The sequence below is a fragment of the Pinus tabuliformis genome, chromosome 4_2 (assembly GCF_031772625.1).
Source record: "Pinus tabuliformis cultivar Carrire ecotype Pingquan chromosome 4_2, CPIR1, whole genome shotgun sequence".
Lineage (NCBI taxonomy): Eukaryota > Viridiplantae > Streptophyta > Pinopsida > Pinales > Pinaceae > Pinus > Pinus tabuliformis.
The window spans coordinates 981,178,218-981,204,434 of NC_142304.1; the positions used below are offsets into that span (position 1 = coordinate 981,178,218).

At 38.0% G+C, this 26,217-nt stretch overlaps 1 protein-coding gene across 1 annotated transcript; it reads left to right on the forward strand.

The window, feature by feature from the left end:
• Positions 1 to 16,826: 16,826 nt before the first annotated feature.
• LOC149172954 (disease resistance RPP13-like protein 4) lies at positions 16,827 to 20,553 on the forward strand. Its single transcript, XM_089427851.1, has one exon. The coding sequence runs from the start codon at positions 17,480 to 17,482 to the stop codon at positions 20,291 to 20,293; it is 2,814 nt and encodes a 937-aa protein (XP_089283977.1). The 5' UTR covers positions 16,827 to 17,479; the 3' UTR covers positions 20,294 to 20,553.
• Positions 20,554 to 26,217: the final 5,664 nt, after the last annotated feature.

Here is a 26,217-nt window from a genome sequence, read left to right on the forward strand (position 1 = left end):
AACCAGGCCCTAACATCTCCAGTTAAACTTTGAACAAAGACTTTCATTCTCACATCATCAACATCAATCTCATAGTTTTCAAAATAATCTACCATTTTCTTGGTGTGTTGTTGTGCTGTATAAGTGCCAGTACCATCAAAATAAGTGATTTTTCTTTGATAATCTTGAGGCATAGCCCCTGGATTTGCAGGTAATTATAGGGGAGAATATCAGTTTGCCATATTTGCAGAGATAAATGTAACAACTGGAAGAGCAGGGGTAACAGTGGAAATATATGTTGTAAATGGGGGAGTGGAAAAGATGGATTGAAGTGTTGATAGTGAACTTGAATAAGCTACAGTAATGGTAGAATGGATTTGTTATTTTCCAGAAGTAAGCTCAGTTTGGATAGGGTTCTACTGAGGGGTGTCAAGGTGTGGACTAGTAGAATGTTCTTTACTTTCTTGACTTCTAAGGTTTTTAGGGACCAGATTTGGATTTTCAGAGATAGGTGGGGGATTTGGATCTGGATTTGATCTGGTGTAATGAATCTTTTTCTTTGGAGCCAGCTTCTGAATATATATTTTTGGTTTTTCTTGAAATATTTGAAGGATACAACTTTGACAGTGTCTTCTAGGAAGTTTTAAGTATGGGAGTTTTGAATTTTCCTGAGGACTGATTGAAAAAGAGGAACTGATCAAGTATTTGGACTAGATGTCTAGAACATAAATTAGATTGGAGATAGACTAAAGCAGCATTTATTTACTCCTACAATTGCAGAACGAGAGCAGTTTCAAAGGCTACCTAGCTGACTTCAGGCTCCATCTGTAATTTATGAAATAAACAGCAATAACAAACAAATATTCAGGTCCCCAACAGAGTCGCCAATGATGTTATCGCTCAGGTTGTTCCCTAAAGTTGTAAGAAAGGGAATACGGCCGAGGTAACCACAGACCAATCTTTAAGATACAGATTCTAGCCAATCTGCATCCAGAGAGGGCTCTCTCTTTATAATTTAACTTTGTTTTGAATTATGTTAGGCTAGTTATGAAGTGCGAGGGTTTTGTTTTGAATTTGGTTGGAGGGATGGAAATTCAATAGAACTGTGAGGTAAAACTGAAGAGTTTCAGTCCATTGGGCATGATGGAGTCAAATAAGGATAGCTTCCTGGATCATTTTTCTTAACAGAGGGGGTATCACAGAGCAAGGTACTCAAACATGGAACAATTGGTAAGTTGGAATAAGGTGGAATGGAGTCAATGGGTGAAGGGCAATCAAGAATCCTTCATCATGTTGACAGGGGGAAAATGGCTGAATATTGTTAAGGAGCAACTAAGAATTCCTTAGCAAATATTCAAGATGTAAGAATCAGGGAAAATAGGAGCAGTTAAGAATTCATTGTTTATACTATTTCTGAAGAAAACATTAATAATAACAAAGATTGAACGCAGAGTGCAATCAAGAAAATTCTGAGTTATTCTTTTTCTCTATTATTTAGATCATGAAACATAGATGATATATTAAACACAGAAACTATAAAACATAAGTTAGAAAGACTTATTGATCCATGAGATGATTCAGGAATTCTGTAACATGGTCCGTAGCATCAATTCCTTTTCTAGTAAACCAGACAAAATTGGCTCCAACAGCTCTTATTCCAAAAATTCTTCAGTATTATAGTCAAGAATATGAAAATTCACCATTAACCAACCCCAAATACTTCGTCTGGGGGGCTATTTATACAAAACTGTCAAGATATTATACAAAATATCTGATAGAAATAATATCTGCTGATAATTAATGCTTCTTTTACATAGATAGAGATGGATAGCCTCGAATACAGGGAGACAATAAATAGATACAATAAATTCATGTTGCGCTGTTTGATTCGTCTTTATGAAAAGTACTGGAGTTAGGTGCTATAAGTCGGTTATCAACTGTCTTCTACTGATACTCTATGCTGATTATTCTACCTTGGCCGGACTTCCCTTAATTTTGATGTGATACGCTTTGACGCGCAGGACCGTGATTTATCTCTGTTCTTTGCATTATAGCAGACAGTGCACAATTTTGATTTGACAAACGATAAGTTTACAGGATCTCCAACATGCTCTGCCACCACTATGGTCCTGGTATTCCATGTCTCTGCAGCTTCATTAAATTATTGTCAGCATCTGTGTATCTGAAGAAATTAGGTGGGATGGTGAACAGATGCTTCACCTCATGCTCTATGTAAAATAGATTTTCCAGGCTGTCATAAAGGGACTAGCCAGATGGAAGTGCTCTCTCTCCTGAAGTGCTTGAAGATGCATTAGCTTAATTGACATCATATGTATTTAATTTATATACATAATCTTTGTGCTTCATCAAACGATCATTATCTCCCAAAGGACTTGGTAAACCTTTTTGATGCAAGATTGTAAACTTTTCAGTGAAAGAATTAATCTCTACCTACATGTCTCGGCATCTTCTGTCCAAGTTTTGCATCAGAGTTCTCATGGTTAGAACTCTCTTGATGTCTAGAATGGTACCTGTTCTATCTCTGATATCCAGTGCTTCCAGTTCTTCACTGGTCTTGGTATTCAAAAAATGTATTATCCTGTTAGCTTGCTTAGGCATCTGTCCCAATAAAGTTCTTGTATTTTGAACCTCCACCTGGGCCACGTTTATCAAGTCAATCTATTCATAAATGGCTTGAATAGATCTCCATACATCACTAAGGGATTGAGTGATGTTGGTCCACAAAATTCCTTTGATTTCTGCCAGAGGCCTATCCAGAGAGAGATCCTTTTCTAAGGCTCTTACCTTGTTCTCCAATGCTTTGACTTCCCTTGTTTTCTCTGCCACATTCATCTTGGATTTATCATAGCTCTGTTCAATCTTTGCCAACTTTTCTTTAACTTGTTTTAGCTCTGATACTTGGAGTTTCAACTCCTCCATGGCTTTTATTAATTTCTCTGTAGTCACAGTAGTGCTGCTGCCTGGTGCTGTTGCTGTTGATGTTGCTCCTGTGATGATTTCTGTTGTTGATGCCAGGATAGTGGGAGGCACTGCTGTTATAACTGTGGGAGGGGCAGTTGTGACTGTTGGAGTTACTTCAGGTGGCTGGGAGGTCGACTCTCCCTGCTTATCTTGTAGTGATTTCTCCAAGGCCTGATTTGTCTCACCCAATCTCTTGTTCAATCTCATGAGCAGGTCCATCATGTCCTCTTCGGACTTCTGTTGTACAACATCTGTTATTTGTGGATGCATAGAAGGAGGCATTTTGAGTTGTTTTTTGAGAGCAGCAACGTCCTCTTCCTTTTTCTTCATTAGTTCTCTTATGCTTTGGTATCTTTGGGATCATGTCCCAGTTCAATAATAATATCCTCCAAGGATTTGATCCTGTTGTCTTTTGCTAGAGAGGAAGCTTTCTCTAAATCTAGCTGAGCAGAGGCGTTCTCCAATGAGTTTTGCAATTTATGAGCTAACATTGATTTATCAGCTAGCGTGGAATACACCATCTCTCCAGTGTGTTTGTGCAGCTTAATCTGATCTATTGGATGAATGTCTTTGGCGAAGACCTCCAGATTTGTCCTGATATAATCGGCTGCCGATTGTGGTTGTTGCACCTTAGGCTTGAAATATCTCATGATCATTTTCCCCTCTTTAATGTGATATGCTGACATTAATCTTTGTTGTTTTGTGGGGGGGCATTTTAAGATATTGGTTATAAATTTGTAGCCTCAATGGGTCATTTCTAGCCTTTATCTCTGTGAATGCTCTTTTGATGTATGAGGTCTGCTTGCTTGGTGGCCTTGTGGATGAAACTTCCACACTATGCTGCCTTTCCAGCTCCTTCCAGTGAGATCTGGTTGATGTGTCTATCACTGGGGAGGTCTGTGGGCTGGTTTCCCTCTCACCTCTTAGGATTTCTATGGTTTACTCAATGATTTCTTCTTCAGATAGAGGATTCAGTCTTTGCCTTTTCGCACCTGGATGTTCTGTAGGTCCACTGATGGGTGTGACCTCTTTTCTGTCCCTTTTATTTCCTTTTTCCTCATTTAGAGCAGTCTGTAGTGCAGGAATCTCTACTTCTTTGGTCCGTACTAGAGGAATTTGCCCCTGCTAATCAGTCATTTCTTGCTGCTCTGTGCCTGCCACTTGCTTGTCCTTTGAAGAACCAGAAACTGGTGTGCTGGCTTCTTGTATAGGTTACTGTGAAGTCCCAGTAGAAGATGTACTTACTCCGGTTTGTTGAGGTAGCTTGAAAGATACCTGTCCAAAAGAGTCCAAGTCAAGAGTCTTTTCTAAATCTTTCATAGCTTGTTCCATTTTTTCTTGCCGAGTAAGTTCTTCTACTAATGTACCCTCTACCCAGTCATCTTGATTAGCATATCGTTCTACTTCAGGGATTCTATGATGTGTGTAACTTGACAGCCGTTTCTTACTTTTCTGTCACTTATAAAGCTATTTGGGTCATATGGCACCCACCAGAAGCTTTTCTTCAATTTAAGTTCTTCCCCTAATATCTTATCAGCATCGTCCCATGCTTCCCTCTTGTTAATGATAAAAGGGCCTAACTGGTTTCTTATCCTCAGCTGAGCCTTTTTCTTCACATTGCAAAAGTGAGTCAAATTTGCATTGATAAGTTGCCTGAAATACTCCAGAGCAAATAGTCTCATAGGCACATATTTGGGCAGCTTATAAGGGCACATTTCATAGCCATATATCATGATCTCAGTGTGATCCTGGTAGAAGGACTAGTCACCTATCCTGTAGTTTTTGGAGAGCTGTAAAATCTTCCTTATGTCATCAGAGAGCCTAGGAGGAGGAACTCCTATCAATAGAGTGGAGGCTGGATGTATAAATAGGTCAATGGACTCACAATAGGTATAAGGGGATTCACCAATTCTGTGGAAGACAGAGGTCCAAAAGATTACAGACCTCCTCTCTCCTTTGGAATCCAATTTCCTGACGGGAAATATAAAACCGTCTGGGTGATAATACAACAGCATATGGTATATGAAAGTTGTGTATTTAAACACTCCTTCTCTTTCCAAATTCATGAATTGAGCATAGATTTTGTCAGCAATGAAAGAGGCATAGTCATATTTAATAGTAAGGGGCTGTCCTGGAGTAAAGGTGGATAACAGAACCAGGACCATCTCATCCACATATTCACTGGACGTAAATCCCAAGATCATTGATATCATGTCAAGAATAATTCTTCTAGTCTCATTTAACGAGACATATAAATAAGGAGGTGGACCTTGGGGCTGGCACTCTGGTTTCATGAATAACTTGGCAATCTGGGCTATTTTTGCAATGGACAGTTGAAAACCTTGCTCAAGAAAAAATCCCATGGAAAGAGGAGCAAGAGGCTGAACTGGATGGAAGTGTAGCATTTCATTGATAGACTCAGCAGTTATGTAGAAAATAACAGTTTGTGATGGGGTCATAACTGCCTTATTGACAGGGTCATAATTGACACAATAGTGGCGAATAATATCTGGGAATATATTGACTGAGGGAAGGTAATATCTGGGGAGATGGGATTCTCATATTCCATAGATATCAGAGTTGTTCAGATGACTATTTTTGATTAGGCAGAAAGTATGAAGATGATTTTGGCAACCAGATGGGTCGTTTATTTGGAAATCTCTGTCGGCCAAGGGTAAATGATGTTGGTCTGTATGAGGTGCATTGAGGGGTGCTACATTGAGGGCCACAAGGGCTTCCATTGTTCAGTTCTATGCGTTTTTTAAACTAGAGGTCGAGTTTCTGTGGAAAAAAGAGCAGTTCTGGATGGGTTGGTATGACAGTTGTGGATTGCTGCAGCTTGAATTTGGCTCCTATAGGTATAATTTGCAGAGGAAACTGAAAATACAGGTTCGGGAGGTGGAACAGGGTAAATACCTATAGTATGGAGGCGAACCGGTGTAATTTGCAGGTTGAATGACGAGTTGAGCAGCAGGAGGCTGGTCTTTGCTTGGCCGGGTGGCGGACTGGAGCTTCCGCAGCTGCTTGGACGTTAATTGGCATGCAATAGTCTCGCGAAAACAACGAGTAAAATGGGCGAAAATGACAGTTTTTACGGTGTTTTAAACAAAAATTGGCTTTGCGAGCTTTTGGCGCTTTTCGGTCGGATGACGTCATCAGGACGTGATGTTTTGTCGCGACATGAGGTATGGAATGTTGAGGTGGAGGTGACGTGGCGATGACGACAGTGGGCGGGGTCAGCGGGAGAGCGGTAAGTGGTATTGGCTCGCACCACTTATGCGCTAAGGTGGTTTCGGGTGGAGGGGCCGCGAGCGGGGCGGGAGGGCGCCACGTGTCCAAGGGACAATGGTAATACTGCTGGCTCCCCGGGTGGTAAACATTGGCAATGGAGGGCTTCGCAATATTATCGCGGGCCATTCGATCAGCTGGCCCGGATCCAATGGTTGGCGCTTAATGGAGCTGGGAGAGGGCTACAGCGCGGGGTCCATGTGATATAAACAATGATTTGAATGCATCGGAGCGATTACTTATTGGCTGTTGGGGTATTTAAATAGTTAATTAACCAGATGTTAATTAACCTTTGAACATTTGCGCGGGGGAGGGTTATTATATGGTTCCAGATGAACCTATTATCCCTGTTTAAACAGAAATATGGTCGTAGTCGACTGGGGCGGGATTATTACACATTGAGGGTTTTATTGTAAAGATATATTAATACAGGGAAGGGGAATTTGTAAGGGATTTATATAGTAATGTTAGCAGTTAATATGGGTTTAGGAAACAAAGGCGCTAAGTTATAAGGTTTGATAACTTAGGCTGAGGGAATGTTATGAAACCAGCTCAAGAAAAATATAGAAAAGATAGATCAACGCCTGAGAATTCAGCCTCTTTGAGGGGGCAACCTCCTTTACATTACATAAATGAACAATTCTTGGATGATTCAAAATGACAAAACCTCCATCCTATATATAAGAATCTAAGGAGTCATAATATAGCCTAGCCGACCTAAAAATAATAATATAAAGCCACAAAAATAACAATAGAGGGATTTTATGGGGCACAATAATAATAATATGGGGATAATAGGGGCACAACAATATTAATAAGGGGTACAACTACAATAGGAATGGGGTAATCACTAGTATTATAGGGACCCAACATGCCCCTCTCCTTCAAAAAAGTGTTGTCCTCAACGCTTGAGAAGTTCTGGATGCTTCTGTATAAAATTCTCATCCTCCCATGTGGAATATTCAGCGGATAAGTTCTTCCACTTGATAAGATACTCCGAAATTGATCGATTTCGTAGATGTCGAGTTCTTGTTTCTGTGACTGCTTCTGGTTCCAATATAATTTTTCCTTCCTCGTCAAGTTCTGGCAATATTGTTTGAACTGGGAGCTTGTTGCCTATAACCTTCTTTAAACATGAAACATGGAAAACTGGGTGCAATCGAGAAGCTGCAGGAAGCTCCAATTTGTATGCCATAGTACCAATCTTTTGCAACACCTTGTATGGACCATAATACTTTGGTGATAATTTATTATCCTTCTTAGCTTACTTAAGGGACATTTTCTTATATGGTTGTAGCCGTAGGAATACCCAATCACCTACATCAAAACTTCTTTTGCTACGATGTTGATCTTCCTGTTGTTTCATTCTATTATGTGCCAACAAGAGGTTATCCTTTAAGAGTTGGAGGACTTGTTGTTGATGTCCAATGTGATGTTCCACTGCTTGAACCTTAGAATTTTCTCTTAAATATGATGTGATGGATGGTGGTTGATACCCATAAAGTTTCATAAATGGGGTCATTTTTGTTGCTGTATGGAAGGAAGTGTTATACCACCATTCAACCAGAGGCAACCATTTGACCCATTGTGTCTGCTTATCAGATACAAAGCAACGAATATATCCTTCCAAACATTTGTTTACTATCTCAGTTTGCCCATCAGATTGAGGATGATAAGATGAGCTATGAGCTAACTGAGTACCAAGACAAGAAAATAATTCTGTCCAAAATTTTCTAGTGAAAATGGGATCTCTGTCACTTACAATAATCTTTGGGTTTCCATGTAGCTTTTGAATTGTTTCCATAAATGCAGTAGAAACTGTACTGGCTTTAAATGGATGTGATAATGCACAAAAGTGTGCATACTTGGTAAGTCTGTCAACTACCACCATGATGACACTCTTTCCCTCAGACTTGGGTAAGCTTGTGATAAAATCCATTGAAACCTCCTCCCAAAGTTGGCTTGGAATGGATAAAGGTTGTAATAGACCTGGTGTCTTAATTGTTTCAACTTTATGTTGTTGGCAAACCAAACATTCCGCCACAAACTTTTGAATATCTAATTTAAGGCCATCCCAAAAAAATTCCTTCTTAACCCTGTGGTAAGTTTTTAAAAATCATGAGTGCCCCCCTAAGGGAGAAGTGTACAATTCCATAAGAATCTTTTGTTTTAGCTGGGAATTCTTACAGAGGTATAAGAGATCTTTGTACCATAATGAATCATTTTTCCAGCTAAATGTATCAGACATACTGGAATCTTGTTGTAACTTTCGAATAAGTGCCCACACTTCTTCGTCATTCTTCCATTCCTCCCTTGCTTCGTTTATCCAATCTGGTTGGATAATAGAAATGGAGCACAACAATGATTCCACATCCTCATCCTTTCTTGAGAGTGCATCTGCCACCACATTTTGCTTCCCTTTTTTGTAGATGATTTCAAATTCATAACCCAACATCTTTGTGACCCACTTTTGTTGCTCTTCAAAGGATAATCTTTGTTCTAAAAAGTATTTAAGGCTAGGGTCTTCCCATTACCTAGGATGATCCGTTTTTACCTTGAAGTGTCTTCCCATTAGGTAGGGTCGCCATTTATTAAGTGCATGGAGTATTGCCAACATTTCCTTCTCATAAATAGCTTTGTGTAAAAACTTTCTCTTGATTGGACGACTTTCAAAAGCAATGGGTCTTTCATCTTGCATTAAAACAGCACCAATTCCATTTCCTGAAGCATCACATTCCACAATAAAGGTTTTTGTGAAGTCCGGTGTAGCTAAGACCGGTGTTTGGCACATTGCCTCTTTAAGATGTTCGAATGCCTTTGTTGCTTCTGGAGTCCATGAAAATGCATCTTTCTTCAATAATGTTGTTAGAGGTGCTGCTATTCTCCCATAATTCTTAACAAACTTGCAATAATACCCTGTCAACCTGAGAAATCCTCGCAGATGCTTTATGGATGTGGGAATTTTCCATTCCTTAATGGCTTTAATTTTGCTAGGGTCTACCTTAACTCCATCATGAGATACAATATGACCCAGATATTCCACTTCTTGTACTCCAAAGAAACATTTGGATCTTTTTGCATATAATTGTTTCTCCTCCAATAGTTGTAGCACCCTGTCAACATGTCCAACATGATCCTTCTAAGGAATGGTTTGAAAATTGAATTCATCAAACCTTGAAATGTTGAAGGTGCATTGGTAAGGCCAAAAGGCATGACCAAAAATTCATAATGACCCTCATGAGTTCTAAATGTTGTTTTCAGAATGTCTTCAATCTTCATTCTGATTTGATGATATCCTGAACGAAGATCCAACTTGGTGAAGTAAATTGATCCATGCAATTCATCCAGTGATTCATCAATGACAGGAATGGAAACTTATCTTTAATAGTGAGCTTGTTGAGCTCCTTATAATCCGGACACATGCACCATGATCCATCATTTTTGTGCACCAATACGACTGGAGCAGAGAAAGAACTTTGAATTGGTTGAATTATACCAGCCTCTAGCATTTCTGCAACCATAAGTTCAATTTCACTCTTTTGGGCATAGGGATATCTATACGGCCTGATGTTTGGAGGAACACTTCCTAGAATCAGATGAATAGCATGATCATGATCACGAATAGGTGGGAGACCTTTGGGAGTCTCAAATACCTAGGAATGATTGTCCAAGACTTTTTGGAGATCTGGAGAAATAGATGGTTCCACTGTGGACACATGTAGCGAACGTAATTGTGTAATTCCACCTCTTTGTTCCCTTTTTAGAAGCTTTGTCATACCGTTGGAGCTTATTATCTTTCCCGATTTCCCTGCAATACCCCTTAATTCAACTTCCTTTCCTTCCATAGAAAATTTCATGAAAAGTTCTTGAAAATTAAAATCTATTGTACCCAAGGATTGTAGCCATTGGACTCCTAGTACAACATAAGCACCTCCCATTGAAATGGAAAGCATTGGGCTAGTCAATACATATTCTCCCATGGATAACTTGATATTATGGCACTTTCCCGAGAAATTTATTGTTCCTCCATTTGCAACCATCACTTGACACTCTGGTGCCGGATATAAGAAGCAATTCAATTCTCTTGCTACCTTACAATGAATACAATTGTGGGTACTTCCTGAATCAATCAACACTATTACCCTTTTCTTCTTGATTTGTCCTTCTATCTTGATGGTTTGAGGAGTGGTAATTCCCGCCAATGCATTACAAGATATGGTCAGATTCATTTCTTCTTTATCGAGGCTTTGTTCTTGGAGTATATCCTCTTCTTTTGACCTTTCTTGCTCCTTTTCTTCTTCCTCTCCACAATCTATGTAGAATAATTTCTTCTTAGCACACTTATGACCTTTAGTGTATTTGCTATCACAACTGTAACAAAGCCCTTTTTCTCTTTTTTCTTACAATTTTTGTGGTGTCAACCTTATAGGTTGTGGAAGACTAGCGGCAACAACACTTCCGTCTTTATAGTTGTGAGTGGTATGCTTCCGGTTGCCATAATTTTGCTTTCTATTTTTCTTGCTAACCTGAATGCCTTCTCTAATGAATCAGGTTCCCAAAGGCGAACATCATATTGGATATTATCCTTTAAAGACCCTATGAACACATCAATCCTATGCTCCTCTGGAATATCTTTTACCCTTATGTTCAATTTTTGGAACTCCTCAATGTGCTCCATTATTGAACCCTTTTGTTTGAGACTTATCAATTGGCTAAAAAAAGTGTTGCTTTTTGTATCCTCATAATGTGCTATCAATTCTTCCGTAAAAATTGCCCAAGTGATAAATTGTTTATGAGAGCAAAGCCATTGATACCATACAAACTAATTTGGTTCCAAATATAAAGTTGCAATACGTACCTTTTGTGTGTTTTGCACATTATTGAGATAAAAAAATTGCTCCATCTGTAATATCCATGTTGCGAGATCCTTGCCATCAAACTTCCTCATATCGATTTTTGGAATATGGTGGGTCTTTGATCCAACATTAGAGTCTATGGAATCATGATTAACATTTATTTTGTTCTCATCATGAGTTTCCTTTACTACCCTTTCACCATTAGTGACCCTTTCTTGTAGCAACTTATTCATATTTATCTTCAATTCTTCCATGTCTGTCTTCAAATCTATCTTCAAATCATCCATCTTAGCTTCCATGTCATTCATATTAGCTTCTACACCTTTCTTTAAACAATCCATCTTAGCTTCTACGCCTTTCTTTAAACCATCCATCTTAGGTTCTGTTCCTTTTTGTGCAAGGGACAGTTGTTGCACTTGGTCTTGTAATTTGACATATCATGTTGCATTTCTTCCTCTTCTTCATGAGTCATGCTAGAGCTTTCAAGTTCTTTACTAGGTGTTTGCATTTTCTTTCCTTGGGTCATCAGTTACCGATAATAATGCTCTACTATGCCCTTTGAATTCCTTCAAAATAAATTTTCAAACCAAGCTTAAGCAAAAATTTAAGAAAATCTACACACCTTTTTTCACTTTGTAGGAGCTCAATATTGCCTCTGATATATCTTTGTAGTTTCCAATCATCTAGATCTGAATTTGTGACCTGCAGTAGCCCTCTATTTCCTCTTTCCAATGTCACAAGTCTGACCCAAATTGGATTCTCCAAGGAAGAGTTATGTGAAATCTCCCACAGTGACTTGATTATAGACTAGTTCAGTAGAGCGAGCTTGTACGACGTGCCACGAGTCACTGTTTCGACCTTTGGATCTAAAAACTGCATACAAGAAACTAAAGTTCGTCCTCTTTCTGTACCTTCTTATGAAATTTCAATCCGATCCCTAGAGAGAAAGTTATGATGCTTTTCCCCAGGTCACCTGTTTGGAATGTAATTCAGGAGTCTGCAAAAATACCAACTTCCTCAGATCATATCTCCTAAAATATAGTGTGAACAACTCTAAAATTTGGACCCGAGGTATAGCGTGATTTCTTCTCAAATGGGTTTTTTTTGCAACTTCTTAAACATCGCAGAACAAAAATTATAGTGAAAATGCCACGATGACCTGTTTGGAGCAGCGAAACCCTAGAATCCAAAGCTCTAATACCAAATGTTATGAAACCAGCTCAAGAAAAAGATAGAAAAGATATATCAATGCCTTAGAATTCAGCCTCTTCAGGGGGGCAACCTCCTTTACATCACATAAATGAACAATTCTTGGATGATTCAAATGACAAAACCTCCTTTCTATATATAGGAGTCTAAGGAGTCATAATATAACCCAGCCGACCTAACAATAATAATATAAAGCCACAAAAATAACAATAGAGGGATTCTATGGGGCACAGTAATAACAATATCGGGATAATAGGGGCACAACAATATTAATAAGGGGTACAACTACAATAGTAATGGGGTAATCACTAGTATTATAGGGACCCAACAGGGAATCAAAGGATTTTTACATAAGAAATGTGGATTCTTTGCCTAAAACAAGAATGTTATTTTCCTTAGGCTTTTTCATGAAATAGAGTGATTTAGGAGTATTGAACAGATCTCAATATCCTTAAGGGGAGGTTAGTAAGTGTTTCTTGGGGGAAGTGTGAAGGGAAGTTAGACATGCATCACTTGATTTGTAGCCACACAATTTCCATTGTACTTATGATAACAACAAGATGAACCTCTTGAGAAACAAAAAATTAATCATAAGCATGCTTCTGCAACACCAAAACTGCCTATCCAGGCTATTACACCTAACATTTTTTCTTCCTTTTCCATGGGTGCACTTGGACTGGCAAACCCTCATTCTCTTCTTTTCTTTTGACTGCAATCCTATCTATGTCTGCCCTTATTTCTTCCAAGGGTTCAAATTTAACTGTTGAACTCCTTTGCTTCTCTACCTAACTACTTATCTGCCAAGATTGAACAGTTTGAATAGATTTTTTTCTCTATTTGTAAAACAAGAAATTGAAACATGAACTGGCCAAGATTAAGCTGTTTGGCCATCCACCAACTGTGGCAAGAGTCAATTAATTTCACACAATGAGATTCTTTGCAAAAATAGAATAATAGTAGCATTTTGGACTAGCACACTTTCATGGTCCTTTTCTTTTCTTTTTGACCACTTCATTCTTTTTACCCTTTGATCTTTCTTTTAGGGCATGCCATCTTCACATTTTGTAAATTTTTTGATTTTTTCAAAATATGGAAAACCTTTGCAGCAGGGAAATGATGAACATATTAGGGACTTTTACCAGTCAATCATGAAATATGAAACCTATTGGTATAGGAGCATAACAACATGTTCAACCATTGTTAACTAGGTCAAACCATAGGCAATGTGGTAAACGGTGGTCAAACATGGTCAATAATAGTCCACCATGATCAAGCATAGTCAACATGGTTGACAATGGGCAAGTATGAATAATTGTGGTCAACCATGGCCAACCATGGGTATCATGGTTAAAATGGTCATCCATTATCAAACATAATCAACCATAAGCATCATTGTCCAACATGGCCAACCATGGTTAACATGGTCAAATCATACTTAGAAATGGGCCTCCATCACCAACTATGGTTAACCATAACCTATCATTGTCAACTATAGGTAAATATTGACAACCATGGACTAAAGTCAACAATGTCAATCATAGTCAACCACAGTCACCATGGTAAACCAAAGTCAACCATGGTTGACTAACATCCCCACATAAGTCAACTATCAACTAGAACAATCACATTAGAAGTAGTTGATGTATGCTCATCAACACTAATCAACATATATCAATAGGTTTTAATGTAATTATGCTAATTTGTTAATTATCAATAGAAAAAACATTACATTACATAAATGTGTTAATTGTTGGAAGATAATTCTTTGATGTATAATTTAGACTTAGTTGTAGATTTGTAGATGGATGTTGAGAGAATATCTCAACCTTCCTATTCATATTTGGAAATGGTTAGATGTCACAAGCACCATAAATATGTGTTGTATTTGTGTGAATTAAGCAATATAATAAAAATTGTTCCTTTGTGTGTGCATCTCTCAGTTTCTTAACATGTTATCAGAGCTCATATGGGCTTGACTCCCTCAAGGGAGAGCCAAGAAAAATAGAAGAGATTTGAAATTCTATTATGTGACAGTGTGTGAGAGTGTTTTTTTTGTGAGTTTTATTTTTTGTGTGATTGTTTATTAAGTTTGTTGTGTGAGATCTCTTTTGCCGATGTATATATGTGTGCGGTGCTGAGGAGATTTGAGTAGAGTCGTAAAGAACAGTTTGTTGGTCCTCCAAATTGGTCTGCTGCCTGCAACCTCGTTGTGACACCAACATGCTAGTCAATATTCTACGCCATTGCTAAATGATGGACGCAGAGTCAAAACACTAGCCACTGTGTGTGTACGAGATATGGTAAAATTTCTTTCCCTGGAGTCGATTAGTCTGGATATTCATCTCCTCCTTTTCGAGGTACAGGAGGACATGTGGGCACTCCGAACATCTTGAGCACTCGTCTTAACGGCCACGAAAATCCTGTTTCAGTCATCAATTCCACTTGTAGATCGTCTTTTCCTTCTTTAGGACGACAATGATTCATCTTAGCATATATTCTCCTAATGTTGTTGATCTGCCTGGTTTGAAAAAGGTTGCCATAGAGGGACAACCAAAAAGTATTGTTGGTGATATTGAAAATATGGTTCGCAACTATGTTGATAAGCCCAATTGTCTTATATTGGCAATTTCTCCTGCAAACCAAGATATTGCAACATCTGATGCTATAAAATTGGCCTGAGAAGTTGATCCTACAAGTGATAGGACATTTGGAGTGTTGACAAAGCTTGATCTCATGGAAAAGGAAACAAATGTTGTAGAAGCGAGGGAGTGGGAAGAGATATGGATAGCATCTTGCTCACGCAACTAGAGGTTTACCAAATTTGACAGAATTGGAGTTTGGGAAGTGCAATTTGTTAAAATTGCAGATTTAAAAGCTCCAATGAAGAACAAATTAATAATGGTATTAATAAATGTTTTGGAATCAGAAGCATTGAGCCTAGCTAACTCAATGGAGTGATTTTGTTAGAATTAGCTACTCTAACAAATCACAAGACAACAATCAAATAAAAAAAATATGAGAGGCTTGTTTTTTTGCAGTAGTTTCATGATTATTGGTTTTTGTTTGTTTGTTTATTTGTTTGTTTTTGTTCTTTTAATCTTGTTTGTAAAAAGTACAGAACCAATTATTAAACAGTTTTGCATAAATCATATTAGTGGTTCTTGGTGCTCGAAAACCCTTGAATACATCACTAGCTTGATTTTGTTTATACTGTTATGGTTTTTTGTTCTCGGTGCTCGGAAACCCTTGAACAACAACTACAGGTTATAGTATGAGATCCATGTCTGTGAAGCAAGTGAAGTTGTTAGATCAACTCTTGAACACATTCAATATTAAGATCATTTGCATAGCCGCTGATGGATAGGAAAAAGCGAAATATCCGACAGATGGTGATTGGTCCATAGGATGATTCATCACTTGACAACTCTTATCGCGGAAGCCCCGACGAGTGGATTCGTCAATATTGTTGGTCTTATAAAGTTCATTATCGATGGATTGAAGCAGGTGTACTTTGAATGAGTAATAAGGTAAGCTCGAAGAGGTGGAGAAAGAAAGAGCGAAGTCCAGATGACTGCAGAGTGGGTAGAGTTGCTGATGAAGACCAGTGAGACAAAGATTATTTTCTTGTTATAATGTGTGTTGTAACTATGTATGTAAGAATTAAGGGGGAGTGTTGGAAGATAATTCTTCCATGTATAATTTAGAATTAGTTGCAGATTTGTGGATGGATGTTGAGAGAATATCTCAACCTCGCTATTCATATTTGGAATTGGTTGGATCTCACAAGCACCATAAATATGTGTTGTATCTATGTAATTTAAGCAATATAATAAAAATTGTTCCTTTGTGCATGCATCTCTCAGTTTTTTAACATTCATATATGCAAATGAACACCAATCGAGATATATCAATCTGTTTTAAAGTTGTTATGTTAATTTGCTAATTATGAATATCGGGAACATTGATGTTAATGGAAACAACAAACATCAATCATATAAACAAACTTGGACGCCCTTGCAAGTCCGAGTCGAATTCCCTTGCTGAACAAAAGGATACACTCCCATACCTTTCTTTGATAATTTCGAATTCGACACTTAGATACCTTTCTTTATGCTTTCAATTTATTTCCACTACTAGCTTCGTTGGTGGTGAGGATCTTTACCCTTACAGGAAAGAAAGGGATCCCCACAACGCGAGAGTAGTGAAGCACTGAAGATTGGCAAACGGGAGAGTACAGAAACAAAAAAAAAAGGAATTCAGGTTGTAATAACCTTTTGGAATGGTTTCTTTTTTTTGTTCATGTGGTGTACCGTGAAATAACGTTTCATTCTTATTCTTAACTTGCTGTTATGGAATGATTAGCCTAATTTAGCTTCTCTTTTTTTAATTTTGATGTAGCCTGGAATAACTTTTTGGAATGAATTTCCTCTTATGTTACTTTGGTGTAAGGATTAATATTTCATTCTTAATCTGAACTCGCTGTGATGGAATGATTGGCTTCTTTTCTCATTTGGTGGAGATGGAATAAATGTTCGGAATGCTTTGCTTTTCCCCTAATGTGGTGTAACCGGGAATAACCTGCCTTCTTTTTCTCATTTGGTGGAGCATAGAATAATCTTTTGCAATGATTTGTGGTTTTCCTAATGTGGTGTCGCAGGGAATAAGCTTTTGGTTGGCTTCTTTTTCTATTTTGGTGGAGCATGGTTTAAGCCTTTGGAACGATTTTCTTTTTTCCTAATGTGGTGCAGCAGGGAATAACCTTTTGATTGGCTTCTTTTTCTCATTTGGTGGAGTATGGATTAAGCTTTTGGAATGATTGCTTTTTTCCTAATGCCGTGTAGCGGGGAATAACGTTTTAATCTTTATTCTTACTTGCTATGACGGAATGATTAAGCTTTTTTTTGTAACTTGGTTTAGCGTGGACCAACATTTCATTCTTATTCTTAATCTTACCTGCTGCTGCCATAGAATCACAAAGCACACTAATCTTTACCAATAATTATGCTAAGCTTATATAATCTTGTGACTTGCAGAGAAGTAGAGGGCAGAACAACTCAGTGGACTTGAGGAGTGAAGTCCCAAAGGCTACGTGGGTAGGTGTTTGCTTGAGTAGCCCGTGCTACTACGGTGAAGAAAACCAGAGTGGTTCGAGAGTCAAAGGAAACATGGCAGGAGAAGCTGTTGTTAGTGCTCTCATAGACAAATTTATTTCTACAGTGGCTGCCAAACTCTTCCAAGAGGTATCGCTCATTGTTAATTTTAGAGAGGATTTTGAATTTTTTTGTGATCAGCTTATTTCCATTAAAAGTCTTTTGACGGATGCGGGAGGGAAGAGGAACTCCACTTCAGTGTCCCAATGGCTTGATAGTCTTGAGGATTTTCTTGCTGAGGCGGACTACATGGTGCAGAAATGTGGGGCGGAGGACACAGTGGAGAGATGTGGTGCAGCTCATCACATGTTTGGAAAGATGATCTTTCGCTACCAGATGGGCCGCAAAATTAGGTATTTGAAGGAGAAACTCAACAAAATCCTGCAGAATACTAAATATCTCAAATATCTTGCGTCAGTATTCGAAGTGAATGCTCGCGCTCAGGCATTGGATGTATATAAATTTGAAGATAAAAGGGAAAGATCCAGTGCTCTTCTCAGAGAAGCAGAGACTGTAGGCATGGAAGGCGATATTAATGTGGTTACTGAATGGATATTGCAAAAAGATGGCCCTCAAGTCATCGCCATTGTTGGCATGGGAGGGAAGGGGAAAACTCTTCTGCTCCAACACATTTTCAACAGCGAAGAAGTCCATAAAGGTTTCGACTGTCGCGTTTGGTTGGCCGTATCTCAGAAATTCGTTGTCACAGAAGTGCTCCGTGACGTGGTCAACCAATTTGAGCGCAACGAGAGAAAGAAGCCATTGGTGGGAAATGATGAAAACAGGGCCGAACAGCCAGATGATAAAAAGCTGAGAGACTTAAGCCAGGAGGAGCTTAGAGAGAAAATTGATATATATTTAGAAGGAAAGCACTGTCTATTTGCAGTTGATGACGTGTGGGACAGAGATGCTTGGAAGGACATTGGCTTGCCATCCAGAATCCAAGATAAGGTTGTGCTGACAACGCGTGACGAAGCAGTTGCAAAGGCTATGAAGGCTCAAATCCACCAGAAAATAAGTTTATCTTCGGATATGAGTTGGAAACTATTTTGCATCCACGCCTTCTCAGATGATGCACTTCACGCTTGTCCAGAGGAGCTCGACAAGATAGCCCACAGTATAGTAGAAAAATGTGCCGGAAATCCATTGGCAATCAAAACAATAGGAGCGTATTTGGCAAGACATGTCAGGGGGCTTCCTAATGATTGGGAATGGACCCTTCTTCATCTGCACGAAGCATATGGCATGAGCGATCGAGTTTTGTCTTCTTTGAAGTTGAGTTACGAGGCTCTGCCTTCTCACCTAAAGCCTTGTTTTCTTTATTGCTCTGTCTTTCCAAAAAATACTCAAATAGATACAGAATCCTTAGTGCATGGATGGATTGCCCAGGGTTTTGTTTCTGTGCAATTACAAGATTCATACAATGTAGGGCTATCCTACATGGAGGAACTTATCCATCGATGCCTGATTGAAGTTTCCGAGGTTGCCGGGAATGGACGAGCAAAGAGTTGCAAAATGCATGACCTACTGCATGATTTAGCGGTTTCTGAGCAAACTAAATGTTTGTTAAAACCCGGAGGACAGCTGGAAAGGATACCAGTGGAGGACTGCCAAGGATTGCGCCGAATTTCGTTGATGAAAAATGAGATATCTGCAATCGAGAAGGGTATCCAGTGTCCAGGGCTCCGAAGTCTATTTCTATCTCATAATTATGGTCTAGCATCAATTTTTAAGAGTTTTTTTGATAATATGAAATATCTGAATGTGTTAGATTTAAGTCGGACTTCTATCACATCATTGCCCGATTCTATCGGGAATTTAAAGCTTTTAAAATACCTGAATGTATCCGGGACAAGAATTCACGAACTGCCCGAGTCCCTTAGTGGCCTCCAGCAGCTCCAGTTTCTGGATCTTGATAAGACCGATGTATCCAATTTGCATTCGGGGATAGAGAAGCACAAATATATGCTACATTTGAATTTGGGGCGGAGAATAAGATATTGCCCTGTGGGTATATCTAAGCTCATCTATCTACAGACATTGAATGGTGTCACTTCCACTCTTGGAAATTCACGCAGTGCCAGTGCCAGTGCCAGTGCAAGTGCCTTGCAATTGAGGGATCTCAAAGGCTTGACCCTTCTCCAACACCTATCAATATCAATAGACTTTACATCAAATAGTGATGATGTTAGAGTGGAGGACGAGGGGACTTTTCGGGGCATGACAAAGATGCGGACCCTACATGTTCAATGTTATCCTATTGGTACAACCGTTCATCTTCCAACGGACATGGAGGCCATGCAACGCCTTGAAATAGTTCATCTTAAGAATTGCGTGGTTCCTAAGTGGATTTTTCACCTTCAGAATCTCATGGAGTTATCATTAACCGGGCCGCCAGAAAGCTCCAGTGCAGATTTTAGAGGGTTGGAAAATATTCCCAATCTGAAAAAGCTACACTTGAAGTTGAATCGGAATGAAGACTTCAATGAATTTCCAAATGAGTTTGGGGAAGCAGGGGCATTTCCCAAACTGGAAGAGCTGCTCATAGGAGGTTTTACGCATTTGAAAAGCATTCCCTCGTTCCAGGAGTATGCAATGCCGAAATTGAAGTGTTTGAGAACCTTAGGGTGCAAGCCATTGGAAAATATGCCGGAAGGATTGATGAAGCTGAGGAATCTGAAAGAAGTAGAAGTAGAGATGCTGGTCAATGATGTGGGGAGCTTCGAGTACACGAAAAGCCATTGTTGGCAAAGTTTTACAGATCGCCAAATTAAGGTCAAAGTGGAAGTAGTAGACAGGTGGGACCGTCCCTATAGAGTGTTGGTGTGAAACGTGGAGGATATGAATGATGATTAGAGATAAGATAGGATTGTGTAGATGTAATGACATTTTATATAAAATCGTGATTCTATTGTCGTATCTTTGTCATAAATATTGTTTTTTTTTTTAAAGGAGCTTGTTGTACAAAGACAAACATTAAACTTACTTTATTTTGAAACCATTTTCCAAGTATGCGTACTTGACAAGGAAGAGTGAAGACTTCAGATACTAAATTATTGTGGGTGTCTATAAATGGCTGCTAAGTTCCCGTCATTGTTAATTCCTTTACAATTTCAAGGTATTTAATGTGTTCACATTTTTATATAGAAATATCATTGTCATATAAAGGCGTTTGCAGTGAGTTTAAGGCCCTGTAATTTTAAACAGTTTAAGGGAGATGTGAAACTTTTATATGTAATTTAATTTCTTTTTTTTCTCATATTTGTGATTTTTTTGTATATATAGTTTTGTGAAAAACTTACACGCTAAAATTGTGAAAGCATTTTTAAAAATTCTTACTTTTTTTACGAGTATTCAAATATTTTAATTGTAATTTCCAAATGAATGTGGGGAAGCAGGGGTATTTCCCAAACTGGAAGAGCTGCTCATAAAAGATTTTAAGCATTTGAAAAGCATTCCCTCGTTCCAGGAGGATGCAATGCCGAAATTGAAGTGTTTGAGAACCTTAGGGTGCAAGCCGTTTGGAAAATATGCCGGAAGGATTAATGAAGCTGAGGAATCTTCAAGAAGTAGAAGTAGACATGCGGGTCAGCAATCTGAGGGCTTCGAGTACACGAAAAGCCATTGTTGGCAAAGTTTTAAAGACCGCGAAATTAAGATCAAAGTGGAAGTATGGAGTTGGCATGATCACAAAAGATTAAGAGTGGTGTGAAAGGTGGACGATATGAATGATGACTAGAGATGAGATAGGAATATGTAAATGTAAATGTAATGACATTTTATATAAAATTGTGGTATCTTTGTCATAAATATTGTTTTATATAAACTTCTATTGTCGTATACACTTCTAATGTCGTAATAGACAAGGAAGAGTGAAGACATGAGATAATAAATTATTGTGGGTGTCTATAAATCATTGTTAATTCAAGGTATTTAACGTGTTCGCATTTTTATAGAAATATCATTGTCATATAAAGGCGTTTGCAGTGTGTTTAAGGCGCTGTAATTTTAAATCGTTTAAGGGAGATGTGAAAATTTTATATGTAATTTAATTAATTTTTTTTTTTTCTCATCTTTGTGATTTTTTTTATATATAGTTTTGTGAAAAACTTATAAAACTAAAATTTTAAAATGTTTATTTTTATAAGTATTCAAATATTGATTTTAATTGTAATTTAAATTGAAATTTTAATGTTTATAAGATAATAATGAGTGATTAAAATTTTTATTATTATTTAGAAAAAATTAATGTAAAACAAATATGCTTTGATATTTAAGAATATTCATTTTAACATTTGAGTTCTTCATATTATTTATTATTATTAAGTAGTTTTACGTTATAATAATATTTTTAAAATTTACAATAAAATTAAGCGAATTTGTCATTATTAAAATAAAATGTATTTTTTTGTTTTTTAAGTAAATTTAATTTATCTAAATTTAAAGTAATGAATATCTATGTAAATTATAAATAAATATTTTTGCTTCTAGCATAAATAATAATCTTAGAAGATAAAAGAGGACATTCATATGACATATTAAAGAGGGAGTGGGCGCAAGAGGGTAATAGCAATGGCAGTTTCCTTAGAGTTTTAGTTTTATTGTTTGTGTACACGCCCTACAAACATGTCGAGTTTCTATCGGATAATGATTTTGTTTTATCAACTTTTTATGTGTAACATACAATTATTTGTCTTGGTTTTTAGCGCTTTTGGCCTTCTTTTTCCTACTGGGTTTTCAAGGGTTTTGTTGGGGCTTTGAGCGGTTTGTGTTGGAGGTCATTGTCCAAAATTTATTTAAACGTGGGAAGGAGTTTCCCCCATCTATGGGGGACAAGGTTTCTCTGGATTATGCGGTGGACACCTCATATTTTTAGGCCATTTGGGCCCAACCGGCATCTTCTAGTCACGAGACTCAGGATGGGAGGGCTCTTAACTAGTTTCAATCAGATTTCTCAACTTCATTAGGTTTCTTAGCCCCATGTATCACAATGCCCCTTACACCTAGCGGTAATTTACCATTTTCTGTTGTTGATTTTCAATTGGATAGGGGCTTGGTGGTAATGTCATTGTCAAGGGCTCCTAAGGGATTTTGTTGCTTCCATGAAGCGTTGATTATTCTGTGTCATTGGTTTCTTAGTCACAGTTCAAAGAACCCTGTGATTTGGGGTTTGGTCCCCGTTGTTCTATTACTTTCCCTGGTGTATTAGAGGGTCATTGTTACAATGAAGTCCTTCGACTCTTCCCCAAGGTGAACCATACACTTTTCCCACCACACATTCCTTCAAACATCCCTACAATGAGTAGTGTTTTGACATAAGAAAATGACGAGAGGTCGCTTAATGAGGGTCTTAATTCTTAAAATCTAGGTAAAGTTTCATTTTTTGCCTCTGTTGGAGGCCTTGACAGAAAAGGATAGAGTACAGTTCATGGAAAATTATAAAAGGAACATTGTGTGAAACAAACTGACGAATTACAAATGGTTTTGCCTCTAGGCACAAATATTTCTTTATAGAAGGAATATGGCCTTAGTTAGACCTTAGTGGTGGGTCAAATCAGGGAGAATTTCTCACAACCTCGGGGGAATGAAAGGTGAGGTTAGTGCTTAAGAACCCCTTGTTTGTGCAGTTTTAGCCAAGGGGTGGATTCACCTCATCTTATAGGATGATTTGGATGTTAAAGTTGTTATGGGTAGGGTTTGGAAGGTGGACTCTACACAAAAGGGCTTCACTAGGGGAGAAATACCATACCATGTGCATTCATATTGTGGGATAAATATTGAGGAAAAAATGACATAATATATTGAGCATGTAATAGGAGGAAAAGAGTTTTTATATTGGTATGTATAAAAAATGGAGCTCAAATTAATGAAAAAATATAAAGGGGTGTAAAAAATGCCAATGAAAAAATGGACACCTACAATATCTAGTGTATGTAAGGGTTTTTTAAATTGGGAAGGTGTATTGCGTTCATAATAATAGGGGGTTAAATAATGTGATTTTTAGAGGTATTTTTCAATATGTAGTCAAATTAAGGGAATTTCTTTGTATGCCACAATTGTATGTGATTTATCAAAGGTTCATTGAGTAAAACTCCAATGACTCTACATCAGTCATATTCAAACCTTGGACTGCCATTTTCAACACTAAGTGTGAGCATATTGTTACCGTCCCTATATGATTCATATACTAGGCCTTTTAGTGCATTTGTGGCATGAGGTGATCTTGGGATTATGTTAGGGAGCTATCTTGAGCATGATTCATCCTATATTTACTTTGGTGACATGTCTTTAGCCCACATTCTCATCTGCGTTGATCTTCAAGGAGGGCTTTCAGGCTTGATCAAATGGGCCCTATTGTGGCATTGTTGATCCTTAATTACGAGATCCCATTTAGATGTTAGAGGTGCTATAAACATGAATACCTTACAAAGGAGCTTGTGCTCCCTATGCGAATAAAGGTGAATTGATATAGAGTGCCACCGCTGGGTGTTGATGAGGAGAAGTTTCTCTCTCCATAGCAAATGGTTTCCTCTTCCGGCCAGCACTATAGGGGATTCAAAAATGGTGATCATGTTTCTCCACAAGTGGTCTCTGAACCCATTTTAGCTAAGTAATCATCGGTCAATATGGATTTCGATGTTAAAGTACCTATTTTGTCGCTTTGCCCCTATATCTAAGTTAATTTTTTATCAAGAATTTCCTTCTCCTATTCATTTAATCTATATTTCCTCTATGGCTTCTAAGGGACCTCTAGCCTCTTTCTCTATTTTTCCAACCCATTTTCCTTTCCTTCTCCCATACCAACTATGAGTTGTTGTCATTATACCCTAGGTGATATTTATTCACCCTCTTTTGTCTCTACCTTATCTTTATCTGATATTCAGGATTCTAAAGATGTTTGGTATAACCTTAAATCCTGGTCGGTGGTCCCTTAGAAAGATGGTGTTGTTTGGGTTTGAATCATCTCACCCTTGTCCCTTTGTATGGTCAAAGCCACGAGAATAAAATATTTTCTTTGCATAGTTAAGGAGAAATATCATGCATACCTTGTTACAAAAAAACAATAATCTATCAAGGGATCCCTTAGAGCAAGCCCAACCTCTTTAGGGTTTCAAACATGAAAATTATATCTTTTAATTGTAGGGTTTTATCTTTTCCCCTCATAAAACAAGCTCTATGTAGACTGATTGAACAAAATTATTTTCATGTTCTACAAATAAGAAATAGATTGGTACAGGAAGGTTAGCCAGTGTGAATGCTTGCCTAAAAAAAAAGTTGCTGAAAGACATGATGCCCCGAAGCCCTCAATTGGTGGGAGGGTTGGTTATTACTAATAGAAATACCAATGCTTACAAATAAGGATCAACTTGCTTATGTCACAACAGCTGCTCCAACCACTGAAACTTCGCCCTGCTGGGCAACAAGCATGAAACATAATAGATTTGAGAAGCCTGTAGGATCCTTCCCACAATAGTGGATTTCCTAGCTGGGCATCTGTTTGCCATTGATTTGTTCAGGTTGGATGAGTTGGTATAGAGTCATTATGAATTCATCACAAAGTCTACGAGAGGTAGGAAAACAACTCTAATCAGCGCCGAAGCCAAAGTCGAGTGGGATTTCAGCACTCTCGGGTTTAGAACGCTAGCAAACTTTGAGGGGAATAAAGAAAGGGTGAGCAAGAGCACCTTTGCCCCCCCCCCACCAAATAAGTCAATTAAGGGCCTTTTAGGTTATATGTCCTTTCCCTTCCAGGACATCATTTTTCTTCGAGGCTCTTGGCAATAATATCCAAATTTCTTCTTATCTTTAAACTTTAATAAGAGGAAATAAATTTTTGGCCTTTGGCGCTCGGGGTTATTTGAGTGGCTTGGCTATAAACTGGAGGCCTTTTCATATCAAGGTTACAAATTTTTGGAGTATGGAATATGTGGTGGCGGTCAAGGTCTCTTCACATTCTTTGGATATGGATTTCATGTTGATAAATATATATATGGTCCCCCTCAAAACACTAAATAATTTTGGGACCTCCTACTAAATAAATCCCTTCTAAAATTTGACAAAATTATCATTGGTGATGATCTTAAATGATCTTTGGGTCGTTCTGAATCCTAGGGTCATCAAGCTCAGTCAAACCCCTTAATCAACTTCTTCAAAAGAAAGCTAGCTCAATGTAGGTCAGTAGATTTGTAACCTCGGGAAAATCTCTCTTACATGGAGGAATCATTGAATTGAGGAGGATCAAATTACAAAGAGAATTGATCAATTCCCACTTGTGGAGGGTCTAATGGACTCCTTACCTATGATCAATCAATGGAAAGGTCAAGGTGGCATATCAGATCACTCTCCCATCCTTTTACACATTAGAGAGGTTTCTTCAAAACCAGTTGTTGATGTAGAGTTTTGTAATGTTGACATAAGGTTCGGTCACTAGTTTCCAACAAAAGATCCCATCATAGTCTAGCGCAACAATGACATTTTCACTCCTTGAAGGAGAAAATTCTCACCTGAGGCATACCGAGACTTCTTGAATGTGAGAGGGGAGTTTAGATAATATTAGGATTAAGATTATTTGCGTAAATCATTCATCATTCAATTGATTACATAGGAAACCCAAACAATCTTGCACACAATACACAAATATAAAGTCGATTATCTACTTAATCATTTTAAAAAATTTAAAGGGAGATGCATGAAAAGACACCAATCATTCATAGAAAACACTAATATAGCCCCACAATATTATCTTTATATTA